Source organism: Cricetulus griseus, chromosome 3 (assembly GCF_003668045.3).
Source record: "Cricetulus griseus strain 17A/GY chromosome 3, alternate assembly CriGri-PICRH-1.0, whole genome shotgun sequence".
In the NCBI taxonomy this organism is placed as follows: Eukaryota; Metazoa; Chordata; class Mammalia; order Rodentia; family Cricetidae; genus Cricetulus; species Cricetulus griseus.
Genome location: NC_048596.1, coordinates 236,922,318 through 236,944,643, shown reverse-complemented (window position 1 = coordinate 236,944,643; position 22,326 = coordinate 236,922,318). Strand labels below are relative to the sequence as shown.

At 37.4% G+C, this 22,326-nt stretch overlaps 1 protein-coding gene across 3 annotated transcripts in view; it reads right to left on the bottom strand.

Annotated features, from left to right (window-relative positions):
• The window catches only part of Lyst (lysosomal trafficking regulator), a 171,603-nt gene that overhangs the window by 69,460 nt on the left and 79,817 nt on the right, over nucleotides 1-22,326 (bottom strand). For all 3 annotated transcript variants that reach the window (XM_035442855.1, XM_027409436.2, XM_035442856.1), the window contains exons 18-22: nucleotides 17,087-17,260; nucleotides 8,321-8,470; nucleotides 7,337-7,474; nucleotides 3,695-3,893; nucleotides 1,314-1,445 (exon numbers count right to left, since the gene is read on the bottom strand). In XM_035442855.1, the coding sequence (XP_035298746.1) occupies nucleotides 1,314-1,445; nucleotides 3,695-3,893; nucleotides 7,337-7,474; nucleotides 8,321-8,470; nucleotides 17,087-17,260 (793 nt within the window). The remainder of the gene's footprint in view (nucleotides 1-1,313; nucleotides 1,446-3,694; nucleotides 3,894-7,336; nucleotides 7,475-8,320; nucleotides 8,471-17,086; nucleotides 17,261-22,326) is intronic.

Here is a 22,326-nt window from a genome sequence, read left to right as displayed (position 1 = left end):
ACACTTCCTACAAAATACTAGATGAAACTAATTAAAACATGGCCTTAAAATATTATAATAAATTACCATAGAATGAACTAGAGAATAACTGAAATGCATTGGAAAATAAGCATGATTGGAAATTAAAACCTATACATCTTGTCCTCCTTTTCCATAGCTCTACTTTGCTTCTGAGACTTAATAGTTGTTTGTAGTAAAGCTACAGAAGATGAGGCTGTCCTTGACTTATATGCCATCCGATAGCCTTCACCCAGCATCTGGTGGAAGTGGAAGCAGACAGCCACAGGATAGGACACTGAAGATAGCATCAAAAAAACTGCTGCAGTTTCTGGCTAACAGGAACTAGTCTTAACTAATACAAGTAGAAGCATAGGGAACTGGGGCAGTAGAGTGGTTCAAAAGAATGACTGCCTCCTCTTCTAGCTACCAGAAATTCCCAGAGGATGTTCTTTCTAGATGGAGGGCCAAAGCTACTTTAAAAATTCTATTCAAAAGACCTAGAAAAAAATGAGGGTACAACTGCATCTGAAATTAGAGTGATGCAGGCAACTGAAAATCAATCTCACAGATAGAACAGGAAAGAGCAATAGGGTTCTAGAAGTACTTGGAAGCCTTCATAATTAGTCACATTGAAGAAATATGCCAACAGAGGGGACAGTGAACCTGACAAGTGAGCTGTCTGGCAAAGGGGAGAATAAGACAACCAATATTTTTTGAGTTAAGTTGGAAAGCAAACCAGAAGCTTAATGAAAATATAAATGACTATGGTAAGAGGACATATAATGCAATGGTGAGATATTTTGGGATCCTCCAAAGACCTGCTCTAGGTGTGTCGTTATTCTGAGTGTAAAATACTGATACCAGATATTGTGAAAATGGATTTATTTTATTTTTGCTAAATCTCACCCCAACCCTGCAACTCCTTCTAGTTTCCTTCTCCCACATTCTCCTCTTACTCCCATTTCTTGTGTGTGTGTGTGTGTGTGTGTGTGTGTGTCAGAGAGAGAGAGAGAGAGAGAGAGAGAGAGAGAGAGAGAGAGAGAGAGAGAGAGGTGTATATATTTGTCTATGTGTGTGTGAGAGTGTGGGTGTATATATATTTCTCTATCTCTGTGTGTTGTGTGTGTGTGTGTGTGTGTGTGTGTGTGTGTGTGTGTGAGTGTGTGTGTGTGTGTGTGTGTACACAAAATGTACTAAACACACTTTGGCTATATCAGGTTATATTATATTGCTACAACATGCACAATTTAACTGTTCATGAATAGTCATAACTGAAATAAGATGATCTGTGGTTTAATCTTTGCTATTATTACCTTCAGAAGGTGATGCAGTAAAGGCAGATGGACTTATTACCAGAAATCCAGGGCTGGGAAAAGATTGCCCTCCACTGCTAGAATGCCGCAGGTACATGATTGACTGCACTTTCTCCTGAAAGATCTTGCCATCTGGAATTCAAAATGGTTTTGAGACAGCAAAAATTTAAAATAGGATTTGGCAAAAATGTTCAAATAGAAACAAATAAGGCCTGCTTCCTACTGTCAAGTGTAGTATGTAAGGATTCACTCTACAATTTCTCACTATGGATTTTGTGGATGTTGATTATCATAGCCCACATTAACTTCCACATCATTTGTACTCCAAGTGTATTAACAATTATTTCTGAGGTTTCACATTTTACTATTCCCCTTTCATGTATAATTATGAATTCTCCAAATAGACTGTTTACTGGTTTATTCCTTGAGTAAGGACTGTGTCATATGCCTGTATATTAGATTTATGTTTTAATTTATGTGTATGTATGTGTGCCTGCCACATGTTTACTTGATGCCGGCAAAGGTCAGAAGAAGTTATCAGATCCTCTGGAGCTAGAGTAATAGGCAGTAGTGGGTGCTGGAAACTGAATTTGGGTCCTCTGGAAGAGCAGCAACTAAGTCACCTCTCCAACCCGACTCTTATGTTTTTATAAATTACCTTCAGTGTATGATACGAATCCTAAGTAATCTTTCAGTTTAATCATGCTTTTAGGCTTCATACTTTGAAATTTCCCACCTTGACTTTTTAAATGTACCATAAGCACACAGCTACACTATCTTTCTGCTCTTATTCACAACTTTTGTTTGTTCTCTGGATACTGTGGGAGAATTTCTCACTCATCCCCTGTTGAGAGTTGGAAATACCTGTGTACCTGCTGTCCTTCACCCATGTCACTAGGTTCTCCCAATTTTCAGGCTTGATCATTTCTCTATTCAATCATCTCCCTACTGGATCAGTATCATAGCTTTCTAAGTCATAACTGGTAGGTGTCTTGTCCATCCCAAGATCTTCAGAGTTCCAGAATTTGGACAAATAATGGCATGACTTAACATACTCCAGAGGCTTCCTGTTGCCTTAATATCTTAGATAAAGCTCAAGATTCTTGTTTTCAAGAACCTCCATGTCTTTCATGCCTCTCTCTAATTGTGGGTCTTAGTTAGGGTTACTATTACTGTGATGAAACACTATGAACAAAGCAACTTGGAGAGGAAAGGGCTTATTCAATTTATACTTCCATATTACTGTTCATCACCACAGGAAATCAGAACAGGAACTCAAGTAGGGCAGGAACCTGGAGGCAGGAGCTGATGCAGAGATGATGGAGGGGTACTGCTTACTGGCCTGCCCTACATGCCTTGCTTAGTCTGCTTTCTTATAAAATCCAGGACCACTAGCCCAGGGCTGGCCCCACCCACAAAGGGGTGGGCCCTCCCCCATCAATCACTAATTGAGAAAATGACCCAGGTTTGATTAAAGCAGGATGTCCTGCTGCTCCACTCTGCTGCTGCTTACAGCAGGATCTTATGGAGACATTTTCTCAGTTGAGTCACCTTCCTTTCTGATGACTCTAGCTTGTGTCAAGTTGACATAAAACCAACCAGTACATTGTGCTTCTTATATTTTAGCAACACCAACCCCTAGGTTCCTTGTCAGTTTTTGCCTGGATGCCCTTCCATTGTTCTTTTCTTATTTCTATTAAACTCTAAGCAAATGCCTTCTTTTTCAGGAAATAGACCTCAGTCCCCTAGCCCCTGCTCTATACTACCAGAAAAAAGCCACATATATCCACATAAATAATGGCTTCTATATGTCGGTGCTGTCCACAATCCTAGTATAACTATCTGTTCATTTCTCTGTCCTTCTACCAGACATAAGCCTCTTAAGGAAATATTTTACTAATCTTTGAACTATTTTGATTCTAGAATCTTGTGCAGTACTTTACTAACTGTGCTAACCTAACACAAAGTCATGCTATCTAATTTCATTTGAAGTTTTATTGATGATCATTCATTTTATTTATACATTTCTTTAAATGGTTGTTGTACAACCAGATTTCTATTTTAGATTCACTACCTAGCTCTCTCAAAGTTTCACCCTTGCTTACTTTCTTATCATGTTTTATCTCCCTAGTTTTAAAAAAGCTGGCTAGGTTACCTACTATTAATTGCTTTTTTTTCAATATATGCTCTTCCTTCCTCCTGGTATTCAAGCTCTGGAAGCAGAGGCCAATTTGGTTTATCCTGTAACTCACTGCCTTCTATCCCCAAGATAAAATTAGGGCCATTTCCAGCACAGAGAAACTACTCAATGAATATCAAAACAAATGTGGATCAGCAGGAAAAACACAATAGAAACAATGACCAGCAATGATCATACTTACCTATGTGCAAAGAGAAGTAAAAGTTTGTGGGGTTGTGACAAACATAAGTATTAGTAGGAGGGTGTACTGCTAACAGGAAATTGAAAATAATTGTCAACAATTCCAAGTCTGGAGGAGATCCAAGGACTTCCGCAATGATTTTCACAAATGATCTACAGACCTCTCGGGGCAAGGATGTAAGTTGCCCCTCTCTATGTTCCTGAAAAAATAAAAGCCAAAACACTTTTTATATTTAGAGAACTATCAAATAATATTTCTCATTTAAACAAAATGGTCTTTTAAGAATAATTATTATTATCATTATTATTAGTGTATGCAGCGGTGCACATGTAGAGGTCAGAACACAATTCTGTGGATAGTTTTCTCCTTCTACCCTTATGTGGGTTCTGGGGATTAAATTCAGGTCATCAGGCCTACATGGCAAGCACCCTACCTGCAGAATCATATCATTGATATTATCTTAAGATAGAATTTTGTTGGTTTACTACTTTAGTGTGAAAATATTTACCATTAGAATTGAGGCTCAAATAATCTTGCCATTAAACATTCATTAAAAGTGATGGTGATTTAATTCTAACCCTCTTAATTTAGTTAACTGAGCCAAGTTATACTGCCAAACTCACAAACATGGACTCAAAAGCTAAAGTGTCTAAGGGTGCAATGTTAGGTTATTACATTAACATTGCCATGCTGTCTCTGTCTATATGAATAATGCTAATGCTAGTATATAAGATCATTTTAAGAATTAAGTGACACAGTCTCTTAGAACATTGCCTCAGACACTAAGTCCTATGCAGGGTAACCATCTTGTAATTTAAAAAGCTGGAAGAAAAGCTTTAGATTTCAGGTTTTTGGATTTGGGTATCTTGATTTCATAGATGAAGACCTATAATCCCCAAATTAGAAATGTTCCAAACTGATTTTTTTTTTAGTGCATAAAACTTACTTCTTTTACTACTAGCATCACTCTTAGTACTATGACTCCACTATGGTTACTAGATCTGGAAGGACCTCTTGCAATAGAGCAAAGTAGTTATAGTGATATACTGTGCCCTGGCTTACAAAGTCCTTTCTCACAATGGTTTTTGCAGTGGTCTTATCTTTCACTCCTAGAATATGGGCTTAAAGTAGTTATTTATCTAGCATGAACCACACAAATAAACAAATAATTGTTCTACTATGACCTAAACTCAGGCCCCCCAGCATCTTTGTGCTGTACTATCAGTTGCTTAAATTATAGAACTTGGTAAGATGTCTTGCATTACTAAAAATAGAGGCTGACATAACTTGTTTATGGCCTTCAACTCCATCTTCCCAGAGGCTAGTAATTAACCTCCTGATTAAGGGCACAGAATATAAAACTGCCTTGTCTTCTGTCTCCCTATGTCCAAATATAATACAAAGTTCTCCCTCCACTCTATTTACTCTGGTATACTGCTGAATCAAAATACTTAAAAGTTGTTAATTCTGAGATAATTTAGTCATCTAACTAGCTCAGATTTTAAGAACAAAATCTGTTAAGATCTCTCAACTGTTCAGACCAATACAAGAAGTTACGCCTTCTAACTTCCAACTCAGAGCACATTTCTGCTATAGTCACCTGACTTTCTTTTAATTCATGCCTCTTTTACCTTCCCAACTCTCTTGCTTGTATCATCACTGAGCTTGCTCCATCACATGGCCCCTTGTGCTATCTCTTTGTCCCTTGCTCATTCCAGCTTTCACTCTCCTGACCTTCCAGGTTCTTCTCTTTGTTTAGTCTTTCTATAGTTCCCATTTTCTGTTTTCATCTTGGAGAATGGATATTCTTAAGGCAAAAAATTCTCAGCCTTCATTATATCCTAGCTAGGCTGCTGTCCTGGGAGTGCTACCCCGTCCCCATGGGTTTATAGCCACTGCCACCGAGTTGCCTGCTGAAAGCCCAGATGTAGGCTGGATGAAAAATAAAACTTGGTCGCTTTTTTGATGCTATTATTCTTTAACCCCACAGTTTTTAGTGTTTTATATGTGTGCATAACAATATAACATAATATACAGACTTAGTAGTGATATCTTTTTAATCTCCTTTATACGTGCTTCCTCTTTACACTCTCACTTTATCACCTTAGCTCAGGGCCTGTACACTATACTCAGTAACTAAAGAAATTGTCTCATATTCATTGTGCTGCTAATTCATTATTCTTTTCAAAATGCCACAGACACTGAGATATTGTAAATGCAAAGACCAAGTGTTCATTTCTTTACATATGATTCATGTTTAATAAAATGTAATAAACTTTCTGAATGAAAGGTTAAAAAAAAGACCTTTTAGAAGAAGGAATTGCTACCTGAGTTTTAAAACATTTTGCAGAAGAATTATGGAAGAGGAAAATATATTGAAAAGACTGACTATCACATGGTCATACAATTACTGAAAATTGGCAATAAATTTCAAAATGGATAAACAAATTTAGAGAAAAATAGAAGCACAAATGATACATAAAATAGTCAGCAAGCTAAGAAATCAAAGACAATAAGCTGATGTACCACAGAGGCCCAGAAAGGTAAATATGATGCTTTTTAAAGCAAGTATTCATTTAGTGCCTTATGTGTTCCTGATACAGAGGTCAGAGTGTGGTTACCAGCAGCAGCAACAGAAGATTTACAGAGAGAAATAAGCTGTAATATCATGAACATAAAACTACACCATATACACACAGTGGGAACAAATGTATAAAGCAGAAGGAGCCAATTAAGATGAAAAAAATCAGGGCAGGCTTCTTTCCAGGAGCGAGTTTAAGGAGATACGAAAGTGTAAAGATTAGAAGCCCCAGTAGTAAATAAGTACATGTGGGCCAAATGAAAAGAACAGGATCAACAATATCCAAGCCAAAAGGAGGATTATGTGCCAGAGGAAGGGAAGCCTATGATTTGTGGCTAGAGGAGGAAAGAATACCAGGGGTTTAGTGGCCTAAGAGGCTGGCATGTCACCTTATTTGGATTTTAACCCAACTATACTGTAAAGGTGTCAGGTTATGGAAGCAAAGGCACTAGCCTCATGAAATAATAAAATTCCCATAGATCCCACCTTATCTGGACTTATCTCATTTGAAAAGACCAATGGATGCTTCAAACATTAAAAACAAAAATAAAACCTTGGGAAATAGTCCACTATACCAATCAAGCAAATAAAAAAGGACACTGTAAAGGCAGATGACAGCACATAGAATGTAAGCTACTGTCACTTTTTAACATAACATTTTGTATATAGTTCCATGTTGCTAATTATCATATAAAATATACCTACAATAAGTTGTATTTATTAAAAGCATACATATGCATAAGTTGCTATTTAAAGACTATATAATGAGTTAGGGATCGTTATATGTTGATGTTCAGGAAACTACAAAATTATTATATTTCAACACAAAGAAACATGCAGAAATTTACTACTTGTTCTCTTGCAGTTTGAGATAGAAAAGATGATAGTGTAAAGATCAGGAGGCAAAAGCTGAAAGAAAACAGGCTTGCAGAGTAGGTAAGACAAAAGACAGAAAAAATTCCCATTGACAGGCCTGTGAAATCTTGATGTGTACAACAGTAGGTTATTAAACAGAAGCAACTGCAGGAGACATCTCCGCAGAGAAGCTACATGAAAAGTACCTGTAAAACCTGACAAGTCAGTAGGAAGTGATGAACTACATGGGCGTTCAGCAACTGCTTAATATTAAACTGTTGCTGCTGGTGCTCTGCCCGGATGAGGACTTCCAGAGCTGCTAGCAGAGTTTCCCACACACCTTGCTGAGAAAATAAACATGCACCAATTAGCACACAGTTATGGAAAACATGCCATGGGCCTCTTAGAAGACTTGAAACATAACTACTTAACACTGTGCATATTCTATGTCACAGATTAAATTTGTTGGGGTTGGGGCAATAAAGTCTTAAAATTTATTCCTTTCAGCTCATCATTACCTCAGGCAGTTCAAAACTCCACACAGGGAACAAGCTTCTGTATTTACATTTATAATTAACATTACATTGAAGAAACAAAAATCATCCTTTCCTCAAAAATTATTAGTAATTGTTTTAAAATTTTTTATTAATTCTTTAATAATTTAATACATACATTCACTGCATTTTGATCATATTCACACTCCTCCCATAACTCCTTCCAGATGTACCTCACCCCTCTTTCCAACTTCATATCCTTTAAACTGTTTATTTAGGTGATTATATTTAAATGTCCTTAGGAAGGTGAGAGGTCCAGGATACCATAGCATACACTCACACTGGAATGTTCCTCAATCCCAGAAGAACAAGAATCCTGGATGAATCCTGAGGGCATTATACTAGTCTAATCATAAAGAAACAAATAATGCATGATTTAACTTACATGAGATACTTAAGAGTATCAAAGACCCCAAAATAGAACTAGGAGGAGAGGCAAAGATGTTTTACGGGTATAGAGTTTTGTTTTTATAATAAGAAAAAACCCATGGGGATAAATATTGGTGATGGCTGTATAGCATTTGCATACAGGTAATGCTTCTGGATAACATACTTAACATGATCGGGATAGACAAACTGAATGCTATAGGTACTTTACCACAATACACAGATGAAATAAAAGTGCACATCACATGCCTCTGCCTTATTCCATATCTTCCAGTCGAGCAACAGTTCCTGCAACAGCTTAACATCTTGGATTATAGCATGAGACTCGACATCAAGCTTGAACTCTCCATGCTCATTGATGTGGATAACCTCTTCACCACAGCAACCTTCAAGAAGGGTCTACAGAAAATTAGCATTAATGTAAAATGTAATAATAACAGAATAACCAAATAACTCACTAGAAATATCAAGCTTTCTATCTCAGCAGTCATAACATCAAATTTAAAGGAAAACTAATGAGGAATTAAACATTTCTCCAAATATCTGTTTTATACAACAATTCAATTTAGTAGCAAATCATAAATTTTCAAATAGTTACGATTATTTGGTTTTAAACACAGGGTAAAAACACCTACAACTCATCTTTATTCTTCATTTTTTGCAGTGCTAGAAGTGGAACTTGGGGTTTGTACATTACAGACAAGCACTCTATCACAGGGCAAATCTCTAGCCCTTGATTTATTCTTGCTGCTCTGAGTTCAAGTTCCAGTGTAAATATGTGTATTTTAGACTGATTAATCTTCCAGATAACCTCATGAGGTATAAATGATTGTAGAAGCTAAGGCTCACACAGGTGAATTTAGCCCTTGGATTTTAAAATATTTTTACTTAGTGTGGTCTATATGTAGAGGTATGTACTTGAGTGCAGTTGCCTTAGAAACCACAAGAGGGCATGCTTATTCATAGGAGGGAAATTCATGCCTGTTCAAAAGCCCATGGCATACAGGGAACATACTATATTATATTATGCTAAATGGTCATGTTATCAAGCTGTCTTCTAAGTACTTATGTTTACACCCATAGATTTCTGTGGTTTTCAGTCTTGCTCAGAGAAGATTCTTTTTGCAATGAATATGAATGTTTGGCCCTAAAGAGGATATCTATATCCACCTCCCTGTTCCTAAGAGTCAGGGAACATCAAAGAAAACGGAAAAAGATAATGTAAGAGCTGGAGAATGAGGAGGAGTGCCATGAGATGCTGTCTTCTGGGTATGACAAGGCTTTTGCACATATGCACTCACAGAACTGCACAAAATCAAGCCATTGGCAACTGATGGCTACTGAGAAAAGTATAATTTTCTTCAGAGTGTGGATGTTGATAGGTTGCCCATGCTTCCATAGATTGCCCACACACATGTGCATATAGGCAGTACTAATTGGACTCACTAGGTTAGATACAGGTTTGTTTTTTTTTTTTTTTTTTAAAGAGCAAGAGGATGAAAGGCCATACTTGTCAGAAAACCAGGTAGGCTGCTTATAGACCATTTCCCATCTGTTCCCCCAGACCCATCCTCCAGTCTCATCCCTACAGAAGCAACAGAACACCAGCTGCAGCCTACCTCTCCCACCCCCTACAACTTCCCAACCCCCATACACATCTCCTGTGGAGTCCCATGAACCACTCTCTTCTAACCTCCTTTCCCCCATTCATGGCTATATCCCATCCCATAACACCAGTAGGCACCCCCTGCTAAACTACAGGCCACTCCACTAGAAAATCAGATAGGCTGCTCACAGACCTTCTCCTTTCTCTGTTCCATCAGACCCATCTCCAGTTTCAACCCCAGCACTGTAATAGAAAGAACACCAGCTGCAGCCCTCCCTCACTGTGGATCCCACACAGCATTCCCTCCTAACTTCTCTCCCCCCACTGTTTTATCCCAGACTCCATCCCTAGCAGATACCCTCTTCTAACAAAGACAGCTTCTTCCAAGGCAACAAAAAGGCTGAAGGCAGACCCACACCTCTCCTACTGCTCCTGAGATCTAATCCCTCAGTCTCATCCCTAGCTCTGTAGCTGGAAATCTGCTGTGTTCTCATCCTCTCCCACCCATCCCCAAGGAATCACAAAGACCTTCTCTTCCAATCTACCTTCCCTTCCCCTAACTCATCCCAGCAGCTCAGTTGCCAACACTAGTTGAATAGGACAGGAAAATAGGCAACATACAGCCATCACACTCTCAAAAAAATACAAAAAGAAAACAGAAACTAAGAACAACACATCCACAAAACAAAGATAAATCCAGAATCAGCACCTAGAGCTTTAATCATCCCAAACCCAGATGCCAAGACAGCAGTGTAAAAACACAACCAACAATACTCAGGGCAATATGTCTCTGCTAGAACCCAGCTAACCCACCATAGCAGACCCCTAATATTCCAACATAGATGAAACATAAGAAAAAGACCTTTAAACAGATTTTATGACTACAATAGAGGTCCTTAAAGAGGAAATTAAGATATCCCTTAAAGAAATCCAGGAAAACACAGAGTAAGGAAATAAATAAAATTGTTCAAGACCTGAAATTGGAAATAGAATCAATAAAGAAAACACAAACTAAGGGAATTCTGGAAATGAAAATTTAGGAATTCAAACAGGAACTACAGAGGCAAGCTTTATCAACAGAATATAACAGATAAATAGAGAATCTCAGCCCTAGACAATATGATAGAAGAAATAGATATACTGTCAAAGAAAATGGTAAATTTAAAAAACTCCTGAAATAAACATCCAGGAAACCTAGGGTACTATGAGAAAACCAAACCTAAAAATAATAAGTTCAGAGGAAGGAGAAGAAACCCAACTCAAAGGCCCAGAGAATGTTTTCAACAAAATCATACAAGAAAATATTCCTAAGAGATGTCAATAAAGGTACAAGAAACATATAGAACAACAAATAGATTAGATCAGAAAAGAAAATCCCCTCACCCCATAATCATCAAAATACTAAACATACAGAACAAAGAAAGAATATTAAAAGCTGTGAGGGAAAAAGACCAAGTAACATAAAAAGGCAGACCTATTAGAAGTATACCTGACTTCTCAATGGAGACTTGAAAAGTCAGAAAGGCTTGGAATGATGTGCTGTAGATTCTGAGACCACAGATACCAGCCAGACTACTATATCCTGCAAAACGTTCGATCACCATAGATGGAAAAAATAAGATATTCCATGATAAATTCAAGTTTAAACAATATCTGTCTACAAAACAAGAAGGTGATGGAAGGATTGCTCCAACCTAAGGAGGTTAACTAGGCCCATGAAAACACAGGAAATAAGTAATCTCACACCAGAAACAGGACCCATCCGTCTGGGGCCATCCAAGAAACACACCTAAACATCAAGGATAGACATCACCTCGGGATAAATGGTTAGAAAAGGATAGTGCAAGAAAATGGACCTAAGAAGCAAGCTGGTGTTGCTATTTTAATATCTAACAAAGTATACTTCAACCAAAAATAATCAAAAGAGATAAGGAAGAACACTGCATACTCATCAAAGGAAAATCCACCAAGATGACATTTCAATTATTAACATCTAAGCCCCAAACACAAGGGCACCTAAATTTATAGAAGAAACACTATAGCTTAAATCACATACCGACCCTCACACACTGATAATGGGAGAACTACTATATCCTACTCTCACTCATGGACAGCTCACCCAGACAAAAACTAAATAGAGATATATTGGAACCAACAGGTGTTATAAACCAAATGGACCTAGCATATATTTGCAGAACATTTTACTCAAATACAAAAGAATATACTTTCAGCTGAGCAGTGGTGGCACATGCCTTTAATTCCAGCACTTGGGAGACAGAGGCAGGAAGTTCTCTAAGTTTGAGGCGAGCCTGGTCTACAAAGCTACACAGAGTAACCCTGACTTGAAAAATAAAAAAAATATTTAAAATAAAGAATATACTTTCTACTTTGCATCTCCTGGTGCAAAACTGAACACATACTTGGCCACAAAGTAAGCCTCAACAGATACAAGAAAACTGAAGTAACTTCCTGTATCCTGTCAGACCACCATGAATTAAAGCTGGATAGCAACAACAACAGAAGCTCCAAACTCATGGAAACTGAATGAAAAATGGGACAAGACAGAAATAAAGAGAGAAATTAAAGACTTTCTAGAATTCAATGAAAGTGAATATACAGCATACACAAACTTATGGGACACAATGAAAGTGGCACTAAGAGGACAGTTCATAGCACTAAGTGCCTACATAAAAATTGGAGATGTCTCATACAAGTAACTTAATAGTACACCTGAAACCTCTAGAATGAAAAGAAGTAATCACACCCATAAGGAGTAAATGGAAAAAAAAATAACCAAACTGAGGGTTGAAATCGATAAAATAGAGACAAAGAGAAGAATACAAAGAGTCAATGAAACAAAGAGTTGGTTGAGAAAATCAACAAAAGAGACAAACCCTTATCCAAACTAATTAAAAAGTGGAGAAAGAATATCCAAATTAACAAAATCAGAAATCAAAAGGGGCACATAACAACAGACACCAAGGGAATCAAGAGAATCATAAGGACATACTTTAAAAACCTGTACTCCACCAAATTTGAAAAATCTAAAAGAAATGGACAATTTTTCTTGACAGGTACTACTTATCAAAGTTAAATCAAGATCATATTTAAATAGACCTATAGCCCCCAGTGAAATAAAAGCAGTCATCAAAAGTCTCCCAACCAAAGAAAGCCCAGGGCTAGATGGTTTTAGCTCAGAATTCTACCATACTTTCAAAGAAAAATGAATGCCAATACTCCTCAAATTATTCCACAAAACAGAGATATAAGGAATATTGCTCAATTCATTTTATGAGGTCACAGTTACCCTGATAGCTAAACCACAAAAAGACTCAACAGGGAAAAGAATTACAGATTAATTACTCTTAAGGACACAGATGTAAATACTCACTAAAATACAAACCGAATCCAAGAACACATCAAAAAAAAAAAAAAAGAAGAAGAAGAAGAAGAAAAGAAATCATCCACCATGATCAAGCAAGTTTCATCCCAGAGATGCAGGAATGGTTCCATATTTAAAAAAAAAAACAGTAAATGTAATCCACCATATAAACAAATTGAAAGAAAAAACAAAAACAAAAACACCTGATCATTTCATTGGATGCCAAAAAAGCTTTTGACAAAATTCAATATTTCCTTCATGATAAAAGTCTTAGAGAAAGTAGAGATACAAGGAACATAATCAACATAATAAAGGCAATTTACAGCAAGCCTATAGCCAACATCAAATTAAATGGAGAGAAATTCAAAGCAATCCCACTGAAATCAGGAACAAGACAAGGCTGACCACTCTCTCCATAGCTATTAAATATAGTATTTGAAGTTTTAGGTAGAGCAATAAGATAACTAGAGGAGATTAAAAGAATACAAATTGGAAAAAAGAAGTCAAAGTATGGTTATCTTCAAATGGTATGACAGTATACATAAGTGACTCTAAAAATCCGACCAGAGAACTCCTACAGCTGATAAACACGTTGAGCAAAGTGGCTGGGTACAAGCTTAACTCACAAACAGAAAAGAAAAGAAAACCCAGCAGCTCTCCTATGTAAAATGACGAATGAACTGAGAAAGAAATCAGGGAAATACCTTTTATAATACCCTCAAATAATATAAAATATCTTGTGATAACTCTAACCAGGCAAGTGAAAGACTTGCATGATAAAAACTTTGAGTCTTTGAAGAAAGAAATTGAAGAAGATAACAGAAAATGGAAAGATCTCCCATGCTCATTGAATGGTAGGATTAACATAGTAAAAATGGGCATCCTACCAAAAATCTATAGATTCAATGCAATCCCCATCAAAATTCCAACACAGTTCTTCTTTACAGATCTTAAAAGGACAATTCTCAACTTCATATGGAAAAACAAAAACCTCAGGATAGTGACAACAGTCCTGAAAAATAAAAAAAAAAACAAAAAACTGCTGGATGTCCCACCATTCCTGATTTCAAGTTGTACTACAGAGCTACAGTAATAAAAACAAAAACAAAAACCCCATGTGGTATTGGCATAAAAACTGGTGTGCTGATCAATGGAATCAAATTGAAGTCCCAGACATAAATCCACACACCCATGGACATTATTTTTGATTTTAAAAAAAAGTTAGAAATACACACTAGAAAAAAGCATCTTCAACTAGATGGCGCTATGTAGAAGAATCTAAATAGATCCATATTTATCAACCTACACAAAATTCAAGTCTAAGTGCCTCAAAGAATTCAACAACATAAAACCAGGGACACTGAACTTGATAGAAGAAAAAGTGGGGAATAGCCTTGAGTGCCTCAGAACAGGAAATGACTTTCTGAACAGAACACCAATTTGTTCTAAGACCAACAATTAATAAGCGGGATCTCATGAAACTGAAAAGCTTCTGTAAAGCAAAGGACACAGATATTCGGACAAGGTCAAGCAGCAGCCTGCAGAATAGGAAAAGATTTTTACCAACTCCACATCTGATAGAGGACTAATATCCCAAATATAAGGAACTCAGAAACTAGATTTCAAAAAATCCAAATTATTCAATTAAAAAATGGGTACAAATCTAAATAGAGAATTCTCAATAGAGGAATCTTAAATGGCCCAGAAATAATTAAAATGTTCAACATCCTTAGCCATCAGGGAATGTAAATCAAAACAACTCTGAAATTCTATCTTATAACCTGGTGGAATGGCTAAGATAAAAAAACACAAGTGACAGCTCATTCTTATGAGGACATGGAGCAAGGGGAACACTTCCATTTCTGGTGGGAGTGCAAACTTTATAGCCACCATGGAAATCAATATGGCAGTTACTCAGAAAGTTGGGAATCTAATTTATCTATGTCAAGACCCAGCTAAATAGCTACCACAAAGACACTTCCTCAACCAAGTTCATTGAGGCTTTATTCATAGTAGCCAGAAACTGGAAATAACCTAGATGTCCCTCAACAGAAGAATTGGTAAAGAAATTGTGGTACATTTATACAATGCAATATTATTCAGCTGTTAAAAATGACATCATGAAACTTTCAGGCAAATGGATGGAACTAGAAAAAAAGATCATCTTGAGGAGGTAATCCAGACCCAGAAATATAAATATGGTATGTACTCACTTATAAGTATATATAAACTGTTAAGTAAATGATAACCAAGCCACAATCCATTAACCCTGAGAGTTTAGGGGGTCTAGGGAGGATGGATGCAGGAATCTCCTTGGGAGGGGGATGTAGAATAGATTTTACAGGCAGACTGGGGATGAAGATGGGAGCAGTGGGTCAGGTGCAACGGGTCAGGATGCAAGGGAAGATAGGGTGCAGGGAGAGAGTGTGGGAGAGATGGCTGGAATCCAGGGACATTTGGGGGTGGTATGGAAACCTAGTACTGTGGAAACTTCCTAGAATCTATGTGGGTGACTACTACTAATGCAGGATACAGAGCCTTAACTGGCCATCTCTTGTAGCCAGGTGAGGCTTCCAATGGCAGGATTAGGCGGTATTCAATTGACTTGCTGGTTAAGGGGATTCCATGGAAATCCCCAAACAACCCAAGATGTTGTTAAGGAAAAATGTTGCTCTCTGAAAAATTGACAGTGGGTCCCACTGACAAGCACAACATTTACATAACTTATTGAACACATAGAAGCAGAGCTGGTATCTACTTCTCACTCCTAATTGAGCTCTCACCCCTAAGTTCCCATCTCTTTAGTATGGGAAGGTACTCTGCAGGTGACAAAAAGAGAAACATAGATACCAACCCATCCGAAAAACCTTTGACCTAGAATCTGTCCTGCCTGCCTAATATGCTAGGGCAATGGTGGCACAGAACATGTGGGAGTAGCCAACCAATATGTTTTGATCTAAAGCTCACTCCACGTGAAGGAACCCACACCTGACACTGCTTGGGTAACCAAGAACCAGAGACTAGATAGCCCAGAGACCTAGGGTAAAACCAAACATTATTGGTCTAAAAATAAAATAAAATAAAAATCAATAAAATGACTCCTAATGATATTCTGCTATACTCATAGATCAGTCATCATCAGAGAGGCTTCCTCTGGAAGCAGATGTGAAGGGATGCAGAGACCCACAGCCAGACATTATACAAAGAAGGAGTCTAAATTGAAGGTCTCCATCAAATCCCTCTCTTCAAAGGTCAGGGAATTCCAAGGAAGAGGAGGCTGAAAGAATTTATATTGTATGAGAAAAGAATCTATTTTCAAAAGAAGGAGGAGGAGGAGGAAGAGGAGGAGGATATGAAGCTGGGAAAAGGTCTTGTTGAGAAGGGGTCCAGGAGAGTTGGAAGGGAGAAATGGAGAGTGAATATGATCAAAATACATTATGTGTATGTATGAAATTCTCAAATAACAGAGGCCAGAGAATTTAGACAAGCTGAATTGATAAACTTCAGGTTCATTGTGAGATTTCAAAAAATAAATGTGGAGAGCTAGAGGAAGACACCTGACATCAACCTCTGCCCTCCATGAGCATACATACACACCTGTTTGTGCATTCGTATATGTGCACACACTAACAAGTACATACTTATCCTAAGGCCTCCTGCATATAAACATGACAAACAAGAACAACAAATCCTAACTGTAGCAACATTGACTGACTGTAGTAGCACTTATTTGGAGAAATAGAAGTGTGGGAGATAAACAACTTCATTGGCCCACAGAACAAAGGGCTTGGCTTGGAGTACATCTGTGGTCTATTTGGAGCTAAAGTTCTTATAGTTTATTTTCTTCCTTTCCAAGAAGCTTTAGAAAAAAGAAAAATATAAGTATTCTGGAAAGAATCAGCAGAGTACCTTGGTTTGAGTACATATACACTAATGAGCTTCCTTCATTTACTAGCAACATAGAATTATTATGAAATGTGAGTGTCACTGCATAGAAACCACAAGAACAAATTTTGTGAGGCCATACCTTCAAAATGTGAAAGCCAACAATGCACTTCTGTTTGACCAACACTTGATGAATCATTGAAAGTCCATTACAATTTTCCAATTCATGTGCTCTCTGCTGGCTGTACTTAATCAAAGACAATATAACCCGCAGTGCTAATGCTTGAGTTTCTTCACAACCACTGAGTTCAACAACCTGAAAACAAAAAAGCGATATTTTTTTCTTGATCTGTTAATAGTAAAAATGTAATGTGTATGATTATTTATAGTAATGTCATATCAAGCTATTTTTGACTTTTAAACATTAGACTATTTATTAAAGGACTCAGGCTAGTTCATTGATACAACTGGAATTTTCCCAAGTCTTGAACAATTAAGCTTGGGAAATATAACAATAGAGTATTTTAACAAAATATTCTTATGAAAGATAACATCAATAAATCTATCAACTTTAATATGTAATACTGAGTAAATTAACTATCAAAGAACACCCAGGGAGAGGTAATAGCAGTTGAAAGGATAAGGCTTTGAAGAGGGCATTTTGAAATGAGCTAAACTAGATGCATAAAGATGTTCTGTAGTTACTTTATAGAATGGAGTTCATTTGGTGATACTTAAGAAATATCAAGAAAGCCCAGTGTGGCTATAAGAGTGGAGGAATGGAAAGACAGGATGAACTGGAGAGATAAAAAGAAGATAACTTCCTATTAGTCAATACAATGTGTTTAAATTTTATATCAGTGCAATGGAAGGCCAGTGGGAGTGGCTTATTTCAAAACTTACAGCAGCCATTGCATAGAGCACTGGCCACGGTGGGGAAGCAGTGAACTGGTAGGTTGCTAGTGCAAAGCCCAGAAAAAAGATGATGTTACATTGAGCTATTAATGGGGAAAGGAGAGATTAGATTTGGGATGTGGATAATGGAGATAGAGCTGGGAGAAGTATCAAGCTATTTTTAATGATTGTAATATAAGAACTGTGGATAAATAAAACTGAAAGAAAATCATAAATCCCATTCCTTTTAATCTCTCAAATACACTAAAATGAACAGCTGTAACACAGACAGCCTTAGAGATCAGTAGCATCTTAACACTTAATAATCTGAAGTGGGATCATAGAATTTGAGTTTTCCATAGTCAATCAAGAAACAGGCTCAACAACATGATGTGCTTCAGGGAGAGGCATAAAGAATCAAAGGGTCAATGTATCAGAGAAGGCTCTTATCTAGCATAAAGCTAAAGAGAAAAATAAAAGCCACATGTTGTACCTAGTACTACAGTTCAAACAATGCCTCCAATATCTCTGACTTTTAAGAACCAGGCATGAGAAACCCTGCCTCAAAAACAAAAACAACAACAACAAGAAGCCCAGCAGTGGTGGTGCACACCTTTAATCCCAGAATTTGGGAGGCACAGGTAGGTGAATCTCTGTGAGTTCAAGGCCAACCTGGTCTACAGAGTAAGTTCCAGAACACCCAGAGCTACACAAAGAAACCCTGTCTCAAACCCTTTATCATGATAAAAGGCAAAAACAGGATTTAGATTTCTACTGCACATATATTTAGATTCTTGCACAGTACCCACTTCTGATCCTGGGCTGGTTTAAGGAAGGCTATGTTGAGAAGCTACCCTGAAGAGAAAGCCAGACTCTTGCCTTGAAAGCAGGGATAAGGGGGAAATGAGCACAGTGCATATCTAGAAGGTCAAGGCCTGCACCAGAACACCTAAAGAAGGTACATGTTCCTGTTAGGCAGGAAATTATGCTAAAAGACAGGCTGTGCATATAAGACTTTTAGGGAGGATACACTTATCTTTATAGGAAACAGAAGGATATTGAACACAATTTCTGAATTTTAAATATGAAAATATACTTTAAAGTCTACTAGAAAAATCATAAATGTATGTTTAATAGAAATCAAATCTCTTTTCTATGATCCAATTATATTTAAACCTGGATAAAACAAGAAAAACCAAGGACATACATATTGAAATTATAATGTAAAAAGAGATAGCAAAATATTGATTAGGAGTTAAATGAAAGTTTTGCTTTTGAAATATTTGTAGAAAATCTATTCAACTAGATACTAGATGGGAGAAAAGCAGTTAGAGGATGACAAGACAGGAAACACAGTAGGGTAGGAAAGACACTAGCAAGATTTAAAAAAGACTCTAACAACAAACACTGACCCTTTTATTGCAAGATTAAATCAAAAGTGGCCCCATTAGGGAAACATCTGACACCAGGGGTCTGTTCGCTGGATCTGAACTTGGCAGTGGGATCCAGCACACCCGGACACTGATGAGGCCCTGGTGGCAGTTAGCCCAGGTAGGCCAAGGGCTGTTTCCAGTTCCGGTTAAGCGGCCCTGCTCTGAAACATCTGACGCCAGGGGTCTGCTCACTGGATCCAAACTCAGCAGTGGGATCCAATGCACCTGGACACCCAATGCACCTGGACACTGCCGAGGCCCCAGTGGCAGTTCCACCTCCATCCACGACAAGAGGACAGCCATCAGAGTATTGGAACTGTCTGCATCTACCAGAAGAGAACCTTCGTCCCATATCCACCAGGAGAGGAAGAGACTCCTGCTACACCCACCAGGAGAAAGGAAGAGAAGAGGACAACGTAAAAGCACATTCAACAACAGAAAACCCAATATGACACCACCGGAGACTAGGAATCATACACCACAAGACCTGAACATCACAATGCAGATGAAGCAGAAGAGAATGACCTTAAAAACATATTCATGAAAATGATAGAGGACCTCAAAGAGGATATGAGAAAATCCCTTAAAGAAACAGAAGAAAAAACAAACCAAAAAAAAAAAAATACAAGATATCAACAAATCTCTCAAGGAAACAGTTCAAGACCTAAAAACTGAAATAGAAACAATAAAGAAAGCACAATCTGAGGGAATGCTATAAATAGAAAAACTGGATAAATGATCAGGAACTACAGACACAAGCATAACCAACAGAATACAAGAGATGGAAGAGAGAATCTCAGGAGTTGAAGATACACTAGGAGAAATAGACTCATCAACCAAAGAAAATCTTAAGTCCAACAGATCCTTAACACAAAATATCCAGGAAATATGGGATACCATGAAAAGACCAAACCTAAGAAAAATAAGTATAGAAGAAGGTGAAGAAATCCAACTCAAAGGCACAGAAAACATATTTAACAAAATCAAAGAAGAAAACTTTCCCAACCTAAAGAAAGACATGCCAATGAAAAAACAAGAAGCTTACAAAACACCAAATAGACTGAACCAAAAAAAGGTCTCCTCACCACATAATAATCAAAACACCAAACATACAGAATAAAGAGAAAATATCAAGAGCAGCAAAGGAAAAAGGTCGAGTAACATATAAAGGCAAACCTATCAGAATTACACCTGACTTTTCCATGGAAACTCTGAAAGCCAAAAGGTCCTGTATAGATATTCTACCTATACTAAGAGACCACAGATGCCAGCCCAGACTACTATACCCAGCAAAGCTTTCAATCAATACAGATGGAGAAAACAAGATATTCCATGACAAAACCAGATTCAAACAATACATATCCACCAATCTAGCCCTACAGAATGTTCTGGAAAGAAAACTGCAACCCAAGTAAGTTAACTACAACCAGAAAAATATAGGCAATAGATAATCCCACTTTACCAACAGCCAAAAGGAAAAAGGGATAGAATCCCAAACATAATTTTGCCACCATCACCAAATCAAAAACAAAAAAGAATGAACAATCAATGGTCATTAATATCCCTCAACATTAATGCTCCTAACTAACCTATAAAAAGACACATGTTAGCAGAATGGATAAGAAGACAGAATCCATCCTTCTACTGCATACAAGAAACTCACATCAACTTCAAAGACAGAAGGTACCTAAGAATTAAAGGTTGGGAAAAGATTTTCCAATCAAATGGATCCAAGAAACAAGCGGGGGTAGCAATCCTAATATCCAATAAATTGGACTTCAAACTAAAATTAATCAAAAGAGATGGAGGTCACTTCCTGCTCATCACAGGAGAAATCCATCAGGATGAAGTCTCAATTCTGAACATTTATGCCCCAAATACAAAGGCATCCACATTTGTAAAATAAACATTACTAAACTCAAATCACACATAAAACCACACACACTTATAGTGGGAGACTTTAACACCGCACTCTCACCACTGGACAGGAACACCAGACAGAAACTTAACAAAGAAATAAAGGAACTAATCGAAGTTATGGCACAATTGGACTTAACAGAGATCTATAGAACATTCCATCCAAATACAAAACAATTTACCTTCTTCTCAGCGCCACATGGAACCTTCTCTAAAATCGACCACATACTTGGCAACATAGCAAACCTCAACAGATACAAAAAATTTGAAATTACCTCCTGTATGTTATCAGACTACCATGCTTTAAAGTTAGAATTCAACAACAACATGAATTACAGAAAACCTACAAACTCATGGAAATTAAGCAATACCCAATTGCACAATTCCTGGGTCAAGGAAGAAATAAAAAAAGAAATTAAAGATTTCCTAGAATTCAATGAGTATGCAGACACAACATACCCAAACCTATGGGGCATTTTGAAAGCAGTGCTAAGAGGAAAGTTCATAGCACTAAGTGCCCACATGAAGAAACAGGAGAAAATTCACACTAGACAATTAACAGCACAACTGAACACAAATAAGCCAATACACCCCAGAGGAGCAGATGCCAGGAAATAATCAAATTGAGAGCTGAAATCAATAAAATGGAAACTAGGAGAACAAAACAAAGAATCAATATAACAAAGAGTTGGTTCTTCGAGAAAATCAACAAGATAGACAAACCTTTATCCAAACTTACCAAACAGCAGAGAGCGAACATGCAAATTAATAAAATCAGGAATGAAAAGGAACATAGACATAACAACAGACACGGAGGAAATCCAGAGAATCATCAGGTCATACTTTGAAAACCTATATTCCTCATAATTGGAAAATCTAAAGGAAATTGACAATTTTCTGGACAGATTTCACTTACCAAAATTAAATCAAGAACCGATAAGCCCTCATCCAGCAGGTAGAAGTAGAAGCAGACACCCACAACTAATTACTGAACTCAACTGGAATCCAGATGCAGAGAAGGACAAGTGATGAGCAAAGGGGTCCAGACCAGGCTGATGAAACCCACAGAAACAGATGACCTGAACATCGGGGAACTCTTGCTCCCCAGACTGATAGCTGGGATACTCGAATGGGACTG